This window comes from Myodes glareolus, chromosome 23 (assembly GCF_982192425.1).
Source record: "Myodes glareolus chromosome 23, mMyoGla1.1, whole genome shotgun sequence".
Classification (NCBI taxonomy): domain Eukaryota; kingdom Metazoa; phylum Chordata; class Mammalia; order Rodentia; family Cricetidae; genus Myodes; species Myodes glareolus.
The window spans coordinates 33,016,655-33,034,288 of NC_142048.1; the positions used below are offsets into that span (position 1 = coordinate 33,016,655).

General features: G+C 38.9%; 1 protein-coding gene across 1 annotated transcript in view; it reads right to left on the reverse strand.

Moving 5' to 3' along the window:
- The window catches only part of Vps37a (VPS37A subunit of ESCRT-I), a 37,920-nt gene extending 20,335 nt beyond the window's left edge, over positions 1–17,585 (reverse strand). The window contains exons 1-4 of the mRNA XM_048441730.3: positions 17,184–17,585; positions 5,189–5,263; positions 3,684–3,798; positions 2,893–2,993 (exon numbers count right to left, since the gene is read on the reverse strand). Of these exons, the coding sequence (XP_048297687.1) occupies positions 2,893–2,993; positions 3,684–3,798; positions 5,189–5,263; positions 17,184–17,308 (416 nt within the window). The 5' untranslated portion in view covers positions 17,309–17,585. The remainder of the gene's footprint in view (positions 1–2,892; positions 2,994–3,683; positions 3,799–5,188; positions 5,264–17,183) is intronic.
- Between the last annotated feature and the right edge of the window lie 49 nt (positions 17,586–17,634).

The window sequence follows — 17,634 nt, forward strand, 5'->3', positions numbered from 1 at the left end:
CCTGAAGAACCAAGGCTAGCTTGGTTCTTAGTTTGAGCCTCGGTGCCATACCCTCCCACAAAATACTGCATGAGTTATGACAGAAAATAACAGTTAGAAAAAGCTAAGACAGTTTCAGAGATACAAGATTTATATTGGAAGATAAATATTGAGACTTAAAAAATATTAAAGTTTCAATATGCCTTCACATTAGATAATTAGTGTATTTCATATTCAAATTTGAGGTTGTGTAGTTTGTATTCTATGTATTCTAGACTCTCCAAGAGCATTAGATTCTAATCTCACTCACTATGTCTGATGGGTAGCATGACGACTTATGCTGACACCCCGAGCACCCATGTAAGAGCTGGGCATAGAGACGCACACCTGCAACCCCAGTACGAAGGATGGGTAGGAGATGGGGCCAAGAAGATCCCTGGAAGTCACTGGCCAACCTGCCTAGTCAACTGATGAGCTCAAGGTTCAGCGAGAAACTATGTCTCAAAAAAATAAGATGAGCAGTCAAGGGAGAGATCTGAAGAGGAAGACATATGATATCAACCTCTGGCCCCCACATATACATCCTCAAGTACTTGCATGTACAAATGCATACAAACTAAAAATATATATCTGGTGCCATTTTAATTTCTGATCTTTTACAACTTCTTAATTTAATCTATGTTACTCTGAACCTTCATGGAAATGCATCTTATTACTGGCCTTTTATAATGTGATAATTATTTTATGGGCCTTTGTGTTTTCATTTTAGTAAGTTAATGTTTTAATTTCATCTCACACTTTTCTCCTTCCTTCCTGTGACCCTCCTCTCACCTTTCCAGTAGAATCTAGAGCCTCACATATCCACAACAAAACTATATTTGAGCTGAATCACTAGATCATGGTATGCATTCTATAGAAAAGATGATCCAAAAGCAAAATCAATAACTAAATTTTATTCCATGGTAAGTCCACAAAACAAAACCATGGCTCTATCAAAGCAGTGACCCCAGTTGGATTTCAGAATCCCTGTTTTCCCTCATTACGGGTAGAGTAGTCTACAGTGGTCTACCATTGCATGCTAGATATAAGTGAGGTAACAACCTTGTCATTTTAATCTAGTCTTCTTCCGTTTAAAAGATGTTCTTCAGGAACACAGCTGAAAACCCTTCTCTATACCTAAACATGAGTGTGAGCCTCTCTTATAAAATAAACTGTAGGAGTTCTTGTGTGAGATAGCGTGAATATATTTTTGCATATAGGATACAGGTGAATTTTTGTGATCAGAGATGTGTCAGACTATATATTTTTAAAATAGCTACAAATCTGCAAGATTTCCAGAGCACACTTCCCACAAACATATGGTTTCTGGAAGTCTGCCACACTAGTGAAAAATGGAGTCTATTTCTTCTTTTCTTTTCAGCCTGCAATGTACATACAATGCAGCAGAAATGATGATGTGCAATGCCCACAGCTATATCTAAACAGGCAGTACACCTTCTACTCAGCTGGTCCAACCTCTCTCCATGTGGCATGCTGTGAGGAAACTCAGACTGCCTTAAATGGTAATAGCTCATAGCCTCCACTACAGTCTTGGAAGCTGGCTAACAAAAAATGCCAGACAAGAGAATTAAATGAGTTTTCATATTATTCAATTATACTTTTTTCTTCTTTTTCTTTCTTTCTTTCTTTTTTTTTTCTTTAGATATTTTTTTTTTTTTTGAGATATGGTTTCTCTGTGTAGCCCTGGCTGTCCTGGAACTCACTCTGTAGACCAGGCTGGCCTCAAATTCAGAGATCCATTTGCCTCTGCCTCCTGAGGACTGGAACTAAAGGTGTGTGCCACCACCACCCGGCCTCAATTACACTTCTTAAAGCCAAGTCAACTAATGGAAAAAGTAGAACAAAAGAGTTGCCACTAACACCTAACCGAACTATAGGTTCATAAAGAAAAATGTCTACGCATGGTGGCACAGGCCTATAATTCTAGCTACCCAGGAAACCAAGACAGAGATGACAGCTTTAAGCTCTGCTGGTCACACTGCAAGTCCCAAGAAAGTCTAGGTAACGGGGTGTGACTCTGTTTTAAAATCTAAGATTAAAATATGCTGGGGGTGGCTTTCTGCGGCCCTGCTGGACACGTTCAAGGCCACATGCTCAGGCCTCAAATCCCTAAGACACACACCCACACTTTACTATTTTAAGGACAAGTTCTAGTATAATTTGTTGTTCATGTTAATGCTCTACTCAGGAAATTATTGGAAGATAGTAGACAAAAAAACTAGAAGACAACCTTTTTTAAAAAGAGAAATATAAAACTCAAGAAACAAATAATCTAATATATGAAAACAACAAAGAAAAACTTGAAGAAAAAAACAAGGGGAAGCTACTGAATGAGATCTGTGTGACAGGAATGAGGTGTAACTAACAAGGAAAATGATGGGGGGACACAAACAAACAAAGACAACCAACCAACTAAACACAGAACCTAGAGATTACCTGCAAGATCGGACATGAACAAAAGTGAGCTAAAAAAAATACTTGGCTCAGCAATTGCTAATACTTAAGAGTCATGTAACAAACACACCAAATAGACTTATGTAGAAATCATGATATAATAAGAGGAGAATGGAAATTTTGTGGCAGCTAAAACCCTCATCTATTACAGTAAGAAGTCAACAGGTAATAGCCAAAATGAAATTCAAGCAAAGTCCCACGCCTATTGTTACAGAGACCGTGGGTAATAACTACACGAGAAATACACAGCCCCCTCTGAAAACTTTGGCCTTATGGGCATGAAGGTGAGTATGTAGCAATCAGAAGATTGTCTTTGATTTGAACATCAATTCCCTTAAACTATATTTTAATTATGATAAATGAAAACATGTTAATGTTACATACTATAAATATACTTACTATGGAAATGCTGTTGAAGTAGGAGCTAAAACTGGAGGATTCTTCCAGAACTCATCCAAAAGACTTTGAATAATTTTTCCAAGATCTGAGTGCATTGTAAACTGAAAGTAACAGTAATACATAATGATAAAAACCCTCTCAAAACACAAAATTTCATGGAAATAAATGTCATTTGAAATCTTAACCAATGTCTGCAGCTAAGAATAACAAGGAAAGAGGGCTGGAATGATGGCTCAGTGTTTTGCAGACGACCCAGGTTTAGTTCCTAGCACCTACAAGGCAGCTCACACCTATGTAACCCCAGATCTACATGATGTGACACTCTCCTCTGACTCTGTGGGCACTGCATACATGTGGTGCACTTACATGTAGGCACAACACTAATACACATAAAATTAAAATAAGGAAAAAATAAATAAAGAAGCAAAGAACATTGTGTCAACATACTAACAATAATGATTTACAACAATTTCTTACAGAATCAATATTATAAATATTTGGTAATTAACAAATCAGGTTAAAAGTCAATTCAATCAATAATGAATCTTCCCACACTTCACACTTTCCAGTAACTTGATTTTCAGAGGTAAACACTCAGGGTACTTAAGCTGCAACTTGTCCTATTATCAACCACATTGTATCCAGAACTTCACGTCATAGGCATAAGTAAACAGTATTGTCTAAGAAAGCCAATTTCAAAATAAAAATTTTATTACATTTTGGATTTCTAGAGCAATAAAAATGTAATAAATGGGTAGATTAATCTGATATAAACTATAGCATATACATACATTGCTTACTAATGGAGAGGTAACATACAATCCTTGATTATCCATTAAGTGATGTCTTATTGGTGGATAAACACTAATCACTGGTTTTTCCTGAGGAAATTGTGGAGGAAGTAATCTAGTAAAGAAATAACACACACAAATGAAAAAAAAAATAACATGTAACCATAATCCTAAAACAAAGTTATTTAAAAGCAAATTAAATTTTCACATTGTCTTATATGGATTAATTTTTAGTAACACATGCTTTATTATAAATATTGAGCAGACTGATAATATATGAAAGGCTATATTCTGGCAATAACACAGTAATTGAATACAAGAGATTCTTTTTAACATGGATATGGGCTCCATTCATTACAGAAAAGTCTTTTTAGTATGTCAACGAATTGATTTCAAGGCTAATACAACTTGCTGAATAAAAATCTCAGCTAAAACAGATTGTACACCTGTAAAGCAAATCATGCAAAACCCTGTCTATTAGTAGATTATGGCTCTGGCCATGTGTTCATGTGTGTGTTGAGTGTGTGTGTGAATGTGTTTCCCTTGTGAAACCCTGCCTAGAACAGCCTTGCCATGCATACACTACACTACAGAGGAAAGGGTGAGAAGCAAGTACTAGGGCTACACTACTGTACTTGTCATCAATCCTTCACTCATCTGATTCCTAAATGCTGCACTAACACCTCTCCTCACACTGGTGTAAATCATAATGGGTTTAAGACTAAAAAGCTCTTAATTCAAAAGTCAAAAAATTTATCTTTTTTAAGTACTACAAAAGTAAGATTAGTTTATGAAATATCTTAATAGAAGTTTACTAAATCCAGAACTAGTTTTTAAAATTTTGAAAATTCAGAATATTTCCCTTCAGGCTTCTCTGCTCACACACTGGTTAAGGAAAGGACTTTTTGACAACATTATCAACCTTGGATTTTTTTGGACTCTCCTCCTACATCTGCCTGGGCATTGGATGGAAATGAACTCATTTATATAGCTGAAGTTCATTTTGTTATTTGTTTTGTTTTTATAGGTCAAGATTTTTATTTTTTTTTTTAAAAAAAGAGGCAATAAGTGGCCTTTGGAGCCATGAGTCCATGTTACAGCCATTAATTAAGACTCTGTAATATATCCTAATTTGTAAGGCTTCTATATAGATTCATAAAGTTCATACTTGTCAAGTTAATGTATTAATTCTTGCCAGAGATATATATTTACCCTTAGATTTGTTCAGAGAACAAGCATTTAATAAGGCCTCCTATGTCCACGCACTAAGCAATAAACCACAAAGTTTTTATTTCACTAAGCTGAGCACTATTTTATGTTAGAGTTACTTTCAATAAGTTCATTTAAACAGCTTATATCTGATATTAATTAAGAGTCAAGACAAAAAAGTTAGTTCCTATTACATGAAATATAGATTGCAACTCTGTTCACAAAATATTATTGTCTGGCTACTAAGACATAAAATTAAAACCTAGTACACAAAAATAGAAAAGAATTTTACTTACATATTAATGTTAATTGTTAGGTTGTTTACTGTGAACGGCAATCTGTATTCTACATCTTTTTGTATTTCAGCTATACTGTAAAAGAAAGAGTAGAAAAGATATAAAAAGAGATCAATGCTATAAAAAAACTGTTACTATAAAAACCAAATGTTAAATGCTATAGCCTACAATTTTTTAAATTGTAATCACAGCATTTGGATAGCTGATATAATTTGTATCTAGAGTGAATTACTATTGTTGGAAAGACTTATCAAATATTCAGGCAATACTATTCTGAAATATCCAGATTATTATTATTGTTATTATTATCCAAAGGGTAAGGGAAGGATGCTAAGGAAAACTCAGATTAATCTCAGATTTATTTAATATAATTTTATCCAATTTATCATTAGTAGAAGCAACTAGAAGCCTTCTGGGTAATACATGTCAACAAGTATCTGAGTTCTGGTAACTGTGCCACTACCCAGCTTTGCAGGCAGCTGCGGATGACTGGATCTTAAGAACTTAAACGAAGCAGTCCCAATGAGTGTCTCTTTAAATGACAACATAATAGCTCATGACTGCTTTCCACCTTTCCTCTTCTTCCCCAAAGGAGCTTGCTTTTATTCTGGGTAGCCATATGTTATAGCCATACTCTTTCTTATTACTAGCTGTTGTTAAAAACTTTATGTCCCAGCCAATAAAAACATATGTTAGTAGTGGGGTGGATTTCCAGGGAAGCTGCTTACAGTGGAATCCCAACTACTAGCTCTTTCTGCCTTTCTTGCCTTCTTCCTACTTCCTGTCTGGATGCCAGGCTTGCATAGTAATAACCACTTTGAGGCATCCTATTAGTGAGTGGCAGGCACTACAAAGCAATGAAGTAACTAGCTAGGGTCTTTGATAAGTATGAAACCACTTTTGATTTTTGTTTGCTTGTTTGTTTTGTCTTCTTTGAGACAAGTCTTACTATATGTAACCTTGACTGACCTAGAACTCCCAATGTAGCACAGGCTGGTGCCTCTACTCTCAATGCTGGAATTAAAGACAGGAGTCACCATTTCTGGCTTAAATTTCAATATAAACTTTTGTCTTGTTTGAGCTACTACTTTGGGAGTCTTTGGATAGTCTCTGCTATCAGAGCAGAGTCCCAAAATAAAGTCCTTATAATCTGACATCCTATAAGCTAAATCTAGAAAATATGGAGCCTCTGGGAGCTCACTCTAAATGTTAACATTCATAATGGTTCTAAGGGGAGACACACAAAGTAGTACTCATTAGTAGATATAATAGAGGACATTTAGTATTCGTGAATCTTTGAAAGGTCTAGCAAATATACAACACATTCTGTTATTTTATTCCTTTTAGTTATTTCAAATTAACAGTTTTACAAAGTTTCTTTATTTTCCTCATTTTTGGACTAGTGTATTTTCTAGACTCTCAAATATACAAATCTTATGTATTTTGAAATGTTCCTAAGTGTTGGTGTCTCAGTTGTAAAGCACCAACATGACCACATCAATTTAAAAAAGAAAGCATTTAAATGTGGTCTTGTTCACAGTTTCAGTGGGCTGGCCCTTGACAACATCATGGCAGGGAGTATAGTAGTAGGCAGGCATTAGCTTTAGCTGATGAGCTTACATCTGATCCACGAGCAGGAGGCAGAGAGAGAAAGAAACTGAGCTTGGCATGGGCTTTAGAAATCTCAAAGCCCTTCTCCAGTGATACACTTCTTACAACAAAATCACACCTCCCAACTCTTCCAAAACAGTCCCACCAGCTGGGGACCAGGCATTCACACATATGAACCTATGGGAGCCATTTTCACTCAAACCACCACAGCTGAGATGGAGTTAGGTATAGGATAACCTTAGATGTCAACAAGCTTTTCCCTCTAATAGCCTATGGAATGAGGCTGTCACTGACAAAAAGTAGCTAAGAAATTGGATGGTTACTTTTCTCCTTCATAACACGTACAGCACCTTCCAGCAGTATGAAAGCTAACCATAAGGGATAAAGCTTCCAGATCAGAATCAACTTAATTTTTCCTTGCTCTATGACTCAAGTATATAGTGTCTTCAGCAACAGGGATTGGGAACCAGGGTGATCCAATGCTTTTCCTGATGCTCTGATACATGGAGAAGAAATGTAGTTCCTTGTCTAAAACCAGGAATATGCTTGGCAAGGCTAGTAATGGCCTGAAGCCAGGGCCTTGGGGGAACAGTAATTTCTGATCCTGGGAACTTAAATCCTCCCCCAAAGGAGCTAAAGTTATCAATCCCCAGGCCACTGTGTGCTCAGTCTGTGACACATTTGAGATATCCTGAGTTCCTTTTTAAACAACATTCCTTGATTAGCTTCCTGCTGACTTCATCCCACTGTATGATAGCTTTCTGCTGATTCTGTCCCATTTTCCCCTGCAAACTATATATAAGATGCTGTACTTCTGACATAAGGCATTAGCTTAAGCAAGACCTCCTGACTCCAACTTTCTTGTTTTTTGGTTTTTTTTTTTTTTTCATCCCATGTCCACCTGGTCCCAGACCTGTGAAGAACAGGTCCCAGACTGAAGAACAGCCTGCTGGTTCAGGCTGATAGGTTCTTACCATCTATTATGGTTAGAAAAGTAATCATCAATCCTGCCCACCTGTGAATGCTGCACACTAAAATAATGACCGGCTGGCCAGTTTGTGCACTGCTGCAACAGTGGCACAAATAATGGGAAAACCCATACTTTCTGAATGGGTTTACAGCACTCTCCACAACACGATATCCATACAGAGATGAGAATCTGCACTAAACAGGTCACAGACCTAGGGGAGAACAGTTAAGTGACACCAAAGTAAAATCCTAATGACTTAGTATTATATGCATAGATTGATGCATCTCTCAAACGTCATCGGGAAAGCTTCTATTTACAATACATAGTGATTAACAAAGAGACCAACAACTGACTAAAGTACAGAGAGTAAGAGACTAAGGATGCTCAAACCCTAAATGAGACATCTGTATCAAATCCTCTCCTCTCAAGGTTCAGAGACCATTGTTTAAGAGAAGAAACACTGTAAGAGTCAGAGGTGGTTGATAAATACAAGGAAGCAATATCCTCCAGACATGAAAAGGCAGCTGTATATATGAAATCAAAGTAATTGTGACAAATGCACAAACCACATGCAAGTTTAAATCAGACCAAATACTAGCATGAAGAGGGGAGGGGGACACCAAGCCCTACCCCTACCTGAGGAAATACTGGCAATTATAGTTGCTGAAAGAGGAAGAGTTAGCTTTTTTTTTTTTTTAAGAGTGTCACCTCTTGGTCAACCATGCTCTGGTGGAAGGCCACACATCCGAGTATATACAGATAGCACAAATTGGATTCAATGTGAAAATTTAAAAAAAAGCACAAAGTTGAGTGGGTAGAGAAGGGGAATGGACCTGCAAGTATAGAGAAATAAACATGAGCAAAATACATTGTATGGAACTCTCAAATACTAAAATAAGTAAATAACACAAAGACATAGCTAAGCTAGAGTCAAACAGATACTCAGTATCAGGATTTACATGATCTCTATGAAAGCTTCTCCCTGGGGACTGGGTTTAGGCTGACACCATCCTCCACTATATGAATGCCACATAATTAAATGTTATTAAAACAAAGTCCTATTTTCTTTATTTCTCTACATTAACAAGATGTCACTATACAAGGAACGAATAGTGAAAGAATCTTCTACCAGTTCAAGTAGAGCATCTTAGTGACTTAAAGCAAGGCTTATTAAAGACAGACTCCCTGAGTTCAAATCCCACATATACCATTTGACTTGGTGTGATAGTTTGAATAAGAACAGCCCCCATGGGCTCATATATTTGAATGCTTAGTCATTGAGAGTAGAACTCTTTGAGAAGGATTAGAAAAGTACTGTCTGAGTAGGTGTGACCTTGTTGGAGGAAGTGTGTCACTGGGGGTGGGATCTGAGGTTTCAAAAACCCATGCCAGGCCCCATTTTCTCATTTGACTTGTCGATCAGGATATAGCTTTCAGCTACTGTTCCAGCACAATGCATGCTTCCATAATGATAAATGGAATAAACCTCTGAAAGTGTAAGCAAGCTTCCAATTAAATATTTTCTTTTATAAGAGTTGCCTTGGTCATAGTGTCTCTTCACAGCAATAAACAGTGATTAAAACACTTGGAATTGGCTCAAATACAAGTTCCTGAACCTTTTTTTCTAATGAGAGATGGTTATATTAAAAGTATCCATCTGTCTTGTGATGTTGTCTGATAAGCAAGATCATATATGTAAAGGCTTCAGGCTCAATGTGTTAGATGTTAAATTTTTTAAGCTTTTAGAAAATTCACCTAAGTTGTACCTTCTCAGATTTGTAGTAATAAAATTTTAACGAAGATTTTTCAGTCACTGCCAGAATTTTTATAGAAAAAAAAATCACAGGGAACATATTAAAATGCAAGCTGCCAAGGGAGGGAAGCAATCAGTGGCCCTGCCCCACTGTGACACTTAGGAACCACAACAATGGCCAGTATTGCAAAATACCCATATTGGTGCAGCACCCAACTCAACAAAACCAGGAGAGAAAAAAAGAAAAACCCTCAAAGAAACAGCAAACAGAAGACTTCAAATTTGTATGATTAATATCTTCAGAAGAACAAATTGATAAGCATGTACAGGTATCTGCATATGCAGTTGATATGAAAATGGAAAAAAAACAAGACACTGAAAATTTTAAATAGCTCAAATAAACGGTCTGTGCTATTTGGAAAACACTTTCGCACAAATCAGTCTGTTGGAGAATGCTGATGTAAGAAATTCTAATGTAAACTGCTTGATTCTGTTTGTTTCCAAGAGCTGTGTGACATATACCACTTATTTAATATCTTCCCAGCAGAGTTCTAAAGACCAGATAGGATAATGACCAAGGAAATGAGAAGAGCTATAGAAATAGAAAAGAAACCAGGTGGAGAACATAGGGGGAAACGTCATCTTAAGTATATTTGAAGATCAACTAAGACTTAGCAACTAGAAAAAGGGAATCTGAGACCATACTCTTGACAAAGCTTAGGTGCAAAATAAACAGGGTACCTACTGCAGTTTCAGCCTGAAATGCTCTCCCAAAGGCCTACGTGACAAATGCTTGGTTCCCACGTTGGTACTGCTGGAAAGCAGCGAAGCTTACAAGGTGGCCCAGTAAGTGAGGGATTAGATGCAGGCCCTAGATGCAGGCCCCTTAAAGAGGATTATAGAACCAGAGTCTCTTATTTTTAACCTTGCTGTCCAGTGAATAGGCCTGTAGCATGTTGTTGCCATGATGTGCTGCCTCACTGCAACGCAAACCAGTCAGAGACGGAAACCTTCTACTGTCCTGGTGAACAGCAATTGGATTTACTTTTTAAATTAGGCTAATCTCTTTAACAACCAAGGCTTACTACAAGTTTTTGTCTGTACTTCTGAAAAAAAAAAAAGAGGTTTGATCATGTTTTCTAGGTAGACTTTCAACTATATAGCATACGCTAACCTCAAATTTACGTTTCTGCCTCTGCCTACAAGAGTTGGGACCACCACCATATGTGGCAGCTTTTGGTTACACCTCTAAACATGCTCCTTTTTTGGCTAGTCTCAAAATTTACCGTATCTGTCTTCCAATATTGTTTGCTCTCAATAGCATCCATGCTGCTGCCTCAATGCTGAGCTATTTTGAAATTTCCTGCATCAAAATTTCCTGCCACTCTATCAGATAAAAGCTCAGCTTCCATAAGTCTCCAGAAAGATGTACTGCAGCCAGGGTTCTGCTTGGTGATGGCCTCTGGTCTGTCAACTATCCCACAGTGCTGGAATTAAAGGCATGCACCACCACCGCCCAGCTATAAAGAATAGATCTAAAAGCTGTAAGTCAAGTACTCAAAAACTCACGCTCCAGGGAAGCTATATGGGTAAAGATTTGAATAATCAAAAAGAACTCTGTGATCCACACAATGTTAGCAAAACAGTACCAAAGGATGTTTTAAAGACTATGCTATAATTCTGCTACAGGTTTAGATCTTGAATGTTTGCAAAGGCCCATGAGGCGAAAGCTTAGATCATAGCTTTTGGGACTTAGGAAGTGAGAGCGCCTTTAGGGGGACCTAACAGAAGGAGATATTTGGGCTCAGTCTCTCATGGCTGCCAGAGCAGAAGTAACTTCCTCTGCCATGCACTACTATCACCATGTATTGACAAGTCAAAGCTGAAAAGCTCAGCAAGAGGGTCAACCACTGCTTAAGCCTCTGAATTTTTTAAATCAAGTAAGTCTTCCCTCTTTTCATGTGTTTAGATTCACAGTATGTACATGAAGGTGAACCTATGATACTGCTTCTCAGGACAGCAGTGGACCTTGTTTTTGGAGACAGGGCCTCTTTCCAAAGGAGCTCCCTGAAGAGGCTAAGCTGACAAGCCAGTAAAGCGCAGTAATCCTCCTGATCCCACACCCTAAGGGGATTACATGTAGGAATCACTGTACCCAGCCTTTGTACAGGGGTCCCAGAGATTGAACTCAAGTCAATCTCCTACACACCTTTCCTCTTTATAGGTCTGTGTATCTGAGGTGTTTTCTCAGTGATGGAAGGCTAACTTACAGACACTATTTTCTTTTCAATATTTTTATGGTTTATTTAACTTTATTTTATGTGCATTGGTGTGAAGGTGTCAGATCCCCTGCACCTGGATCTTCAGACAGCTGTAAGCTGCCATGTGGGTACTGGGAATTGAACCCGGGTCCTCTGGAAGAGCAGTCAGTGCTCTTAACCTCTGAGCCATCTCTCCAGCCCCCAGACACTATTTTCTTTTAGAGAAACTTAACTTTTAAAATTTTTTTAGTGAGCTATATATTTTTCACCACCTCCTCCCTTCCTTCCCCCTCCCATGATCCCCATGCTCCCAATTTATTCAGGATCTTGTCTTTTTCTACTTCCCATATAGATTAGATCTATTTATGTGTCTCTTAGGGTCCTCTTTATTGTCTAGGTTCTCTGAAATTTCTAGGCTGGTTTTTCTTTGCTTTATGTCTAAAAGCCACTTACAAGTGAACATATATTATATTTGTCTTTCTGGGTCTGGGTTACCTCACTCAATAAGATGTTTTCTAGATCCATCCATTTGTCTACAAATTTCAAGATGTCATTTTTTTCCCCACTATGTAGTACTCCATTGTATAAATTATCACACAGCTTCTTGATCCATTCTTCAGTCGAGGGGCATTTAGGTTGTTTTCAGGATCTGGCTATGACAAACAATGCTGCTATGAGCATAGCTGAGCACATGTCCTTGTGGTATGATTGAGTATCCTTTGGGTATATACCCAAAAGCTGTATTACTGGGTCTTGAGGAAGGTTGTTTCCTAATTTTCTCAAAAATCACCATACTGATTTCCAAAGTGGCTATACCAGTTTGCACACCCACCTGAAATGCAAGGGTGTTCCCTTTACCCCCACATCCTCTCCAGCATAAGTTGGTCTTGGCAATTCTGACAGGTGTTAAGATGGAATCTCAGAGTTGTTTTGATTTGTATTTCTCTGATAGCTAAGGATGTTGAGCTTTTTCCTAAGTGTCTTTCAGCCATTTTAGATTCTTCTGTTGAGAGTTCTCTGTTTAGGTCTGTATCCCATTTTTTATTGGATTATTATTTTTATGACACTATTATTTTTAAGGCTAAGGATACAATAACAATGACCATTTACAGAGTATTTATTGTGTGTTAAACAATACTGCCGACTCTGTAGCTTCCTTGCACTTTACTAAGCCCTTCTAAATAGGACACTTCACTTATGACTCAGCTAGCTCTCCTGAATAGATTACTTTTCTAAATGAAAAGTCAGATGGAGGGCTGGAGAGATGGCTCAGAGGTTAAGAGCATTGTCTGCTCTTCCAAAGGTCCTGAGTTCAATTCCCAGCAACCACATGGTGGCTCACAACCATCTGTAATGGAGTCTGGTGCCCTCCTCTGGCCTGCAGGTATATACACAGAAAGAATATTGTATACATGATAAATAAATAAAAAAAAAAAAGTCAGATGGAGGCCTGCCAAAAAACAAGTGAGTTGTAGGTAGGATTGTGAACCAAAGACAAATGAGTTGTAGGTAGGATTGTGAAAGATGCATAAACAGTAAGTCACATAGAAGCGTTTAGCTCAGCAGTTATCAACCTGTAGTCATGACCCCTTTGGCTAACCTCTACCTCCCAAAATACAATTCATCACAGTAGCAAATTTTCAGTTATGAAGTAGCAATGAAAACAATTTTATGGTTGGGGGATCACCACACATGAGGAACTGTATTAAGGAGTTGCACAAGCATTAGGAAGGTTGAGAACCACTGCTATTGATTAAGAAGCAATGGTTTTAGGTATACTGATTGTAGAAGACCACAAAAAGGAGTGTAATTTGTTATATGACTACTTATGAGCCAATTAATGTTTCTACTATTCAAATATAAAAAATTCTGTGTGACAGAGAGCTAGGGATGTAACTCAATGGTAGAGCACTGCCTCACATGATCAAGGCTCTGGCTTCTGTGTCCTGAATCTCTCCAGGACCTCCTCATCAGATTTCACAAAAGAACCATAATTCTTGGCTTTATGGGCAGAAAATGGGAAATTGGAAAATCTGAATTTTTATCAAGAGACTGTGCAGCTAATATGTGTTAGGATCAGAACTGGAATCCAAGACAGTTTCATTACCAAGCTATTCCTCGGAGCTCCCCCACAGGTCTACAATGCTCATATGCACTTTGTTTTCTGCCTTTAATAATGTCATTGCATTGAGGGGCCTGAGGAATCAACTGACTTTCTTGACTGAGTAGAGCAGAAAGAGGTCAGGCTGTCAATTCTTTCAGTTTTGTGGCCATAAGGCATACAAAGATGAGAGGCCAGCCAAGCTTGTGTGGTCCATTAATGACCCATCTGTACCTGCTACCTTCTTGGCTCAGAGATTCTTGGAAGTCTAGTAGCTGTACAACACAAAAGAAAGACAATTCTGATGTATGTCATTACAACCAACTTAAGACTTGTTGAATACACAAACAAAGCAGTACTCCATCACCATTATCCATCTAACTGTATTTCCCAACTGGGGATGCAGCAGAGAAACAGTCTACAAAACAGCCTCCCCTCTGGAGACGAAGGATTGCCTGGTTAGCGAGGATTATCACAAACACAAGTTACTGAAAAACAGGGTGAAAGTCATTTCACCAGTGAGGAGTTATTTACCTTAACGCTTAAGACTTAAGTACTAACCTACATGCCACAGATGAGTTCATTAATTTAGCAGTGAAATTTTGTCCTTCTATTTTACCACATTGCCAGTCTTCTATCATAATCCAAATGAACACAATCATAGCTAAAGAAGTAGCGCTTTCCCTCCATTTGTTTTTCTTCCTAACGAGCTCTTTGGATTATTGAGAAAACCTGGACTTTCCCTCCAAACTCCGTTTATCGGGTTGAAGTCAAGAGTCCTGCTTGTATCTGGCATGGTGATATGTGCCTTAACCCAGCACTGCGGAAGCAGAGGTAGAGGGTTCCTATGAGTTCAAGCCCACACCACCCCCCCCAAAAAAAAAAGGAAAAGAAAAGATGGAAAAAGGAGTCCTCCTTTTCCTGGCAGAAGTGACGGTGTGAGGTGAGAGTGGGAGTTGAGGCCATCATCACTGATTATTTACATCTCCTGGGGTTGAAAGCACCTCCACCAAGTCTGTGTCCTACAGATTATAAACAGAAGAAAAAAAAAACGAAACAGGTGTTCTTTGAAGAAGTCAGAGGAAATGGGATATGAACAGGAAATCAACAGTTTATTCTGAAGTAAATGTCAAGGAGTTGAAGAATTAGTTTTTCTACATATGAATTCATAAGTTTTAGTGGTAAACTGATTAATGTGATTATTATTTTTAGAAGATTATTTTTTGAGTCCAGTCAATATGACTTCCACTTTTCATTTTCATAATATTCATTGTGCTTTGGTTAAATACTGTTAATCTTCTATGACAGTTTCCCACTTGTTTCTGTGGGAACAAGGTAAAAGAAAATCGTCATAAAATTCACCTAACCTTTTGGGATAGTTAAGAATTTGATAAAGTGTTTACAAGATTCTTGAATATTTAGAATTATATATAATTAGTAAGTTTGAAATATTTCAACTCAATAAAATCTCAAGAACTTAAAAGATGCATAGTAAATGTTACATGTTAAAAAGTTGTAGTTCAAAGATTAGCACACAAAATAGTTGCTGCATCCATTTAAGGATACTGACTGATCCTTTTAAACTTCAGATGTCCTTCAATAAACAATTACTGTTTTATTACTTCTATTTGGGACCAAAGTACAAACTTCCGATCACTTTCCTCATTTACTAGTCTTATCAGTAAGAGACTTATGACTCAAAAGCTCCATCTCAGCCTCCAAGAACAAAAAAATCAGCAGCCTTATGACAAGAAAATAAAGACTAACAAATGATCCCACCAGTAGTGATACTGACAGTCTACAGGTTTCCAAGGTGACAGTACAAGGGGGCCAACTTGGTTGTGTTTCTTAAAACTTAGCTTATTTTATAATTCTTGAAAGTGTGCTCTTGAAGGTTAGAAAAAATAAAGCATTTAGAGAAAGACTGACTTGTGTTGGGGTTTAGAAATCATTACTGGAAGTATAGCACTTGGGCAATGCTGAGAACCTTGAACTAAGGAAGACTTGGAGACTTCCAGAGGCAAATTCTCCTATTTTCTTATCTCTTGTCCCATCGATTCCTCTAGTCACAGAAACAAGAATTCCTTATCCTCCAGGATAAAAGAAACTTGCTGCCCAGAAGGCCACTCCTTCCTTAGAAAATACTCTTTCTAGAGGGGTTCTGGCCCTGTAACAGGGTAGAAGGGATGTTACACAGAGGTAGACATGAGAACAGGCACAGCATGACGGCACACAGCTTTAATCCCATCACTTGGAAAGAAAAGGCAAGCAGATCTCTGAGTTCAAAGTCAGCCTCGTCTACAGAGCAAGTATAAAATGATTGACGATTATAGTTTACTTGCTTGAGAAAAAATTGATGGGTAACATAAAAATAGCCCCTAATGGTGTGTTCAATAACTCACTGTTATTATCTCATGGATGTGTATCTATATATTATATAACATATTAAAAATCATATTTCATATTATAATGTGCATAATGTGACAAGATTTTTTTTAAAGGTTAGCGTTTAACCACGTTGGTCTTTATACATAAAATAGGCTGTGGACCTGTTAATTAATTGTGAAACTTATATGTTATAAAGTAATTCTGATACCTGAGAACCCTTAGCAGCCACGGACATACGTGAACAGAAAAGGCTGAAGCAAAGAATTTTACAGAAAAAAAAAAAGGCGAAATAACCTGCATTCCTGCATTTCTAGTTTGACGACGATAAGATAAGCAAACTCAAAAGACAACGGATAATCCAGATAATGTATGTCAACTACTACATGTGGGGCCCAAGTCAAGAAAGTGAGAGGGGAGCAGACTCTGTAACAGTTGCAGGACAGAAGTTATTGGAACAGGTTGAACTTAAATTACAAACTCAAAAGGATTATCATCCGGACAGAGTTAACTGATCAAAACACTGTGTTGCAACAGTTGAAATTTTTCACTTTGAAACTTGGGGATCATCCTTCCCAACTGTCTCTAGTCAAGTGTTAGCATGTTAACAATTCAAAAGCAATACTACAATTAGGTGAATTCAAGGAAATATTAGCGTGAAAGCTAGGGATACGAAATACAGACTACGAGAGATGATTTCATTGTGTCAGTGGAGATGAGCAAGTCAGGAGACAAGCTGCGCGGTGGTGGGGGATGGGGCACGAGGGGCACATTCGGGGAACAAGCGTGTGTAACCCACGGGAAGGACTATCAACAGGAGGCAGCTGCCGGGGCGGCCTGCGGATCGGCACCGGTGTCTGCTGGCAGCCCGCCCTCCCGCCCTACTTTTCCCTGGGTCAAAGCCACCAAGTCACCTGGAATGGGAGTTCCGGAGCGACTCGATCAGCCGCTGCTTCTGCTGCTGGAGACTGGTGAGGCCGGCGGAGGACCCGGCCGCGGAGGATGACGCGCTCTTAGCCAGGGGAAAGAGCCAGCTCATCCTCCTCGGGTCCCGGCCCGAAGCCCTAGAAGGTTCGGGCCTGCTCCTACTGGCTCAGCCTAGCCTTTCCGGGGCGACCGAGCACTGCCGGCACGCTGCGGGGGGCCGCGCCTTCTCCCCCGACGCCGAACTCGCCGAGTCCCTGGCCCCGGCGGGACGAGCTTCCACGGCCGGTGGCTGGGAAAGGACACCTAGCCTGGACGACGGGTCCTCGGTCCGCTCGTGTCCAACACCAAGCCAGCCGGTGTAAGCGAGGCCCGCAGCCTGCCAGGAGCTCTTCGGCCCGGCGTCCGCCCGTCCGTCACCTGCCCGCCCCGCCCTCCCGA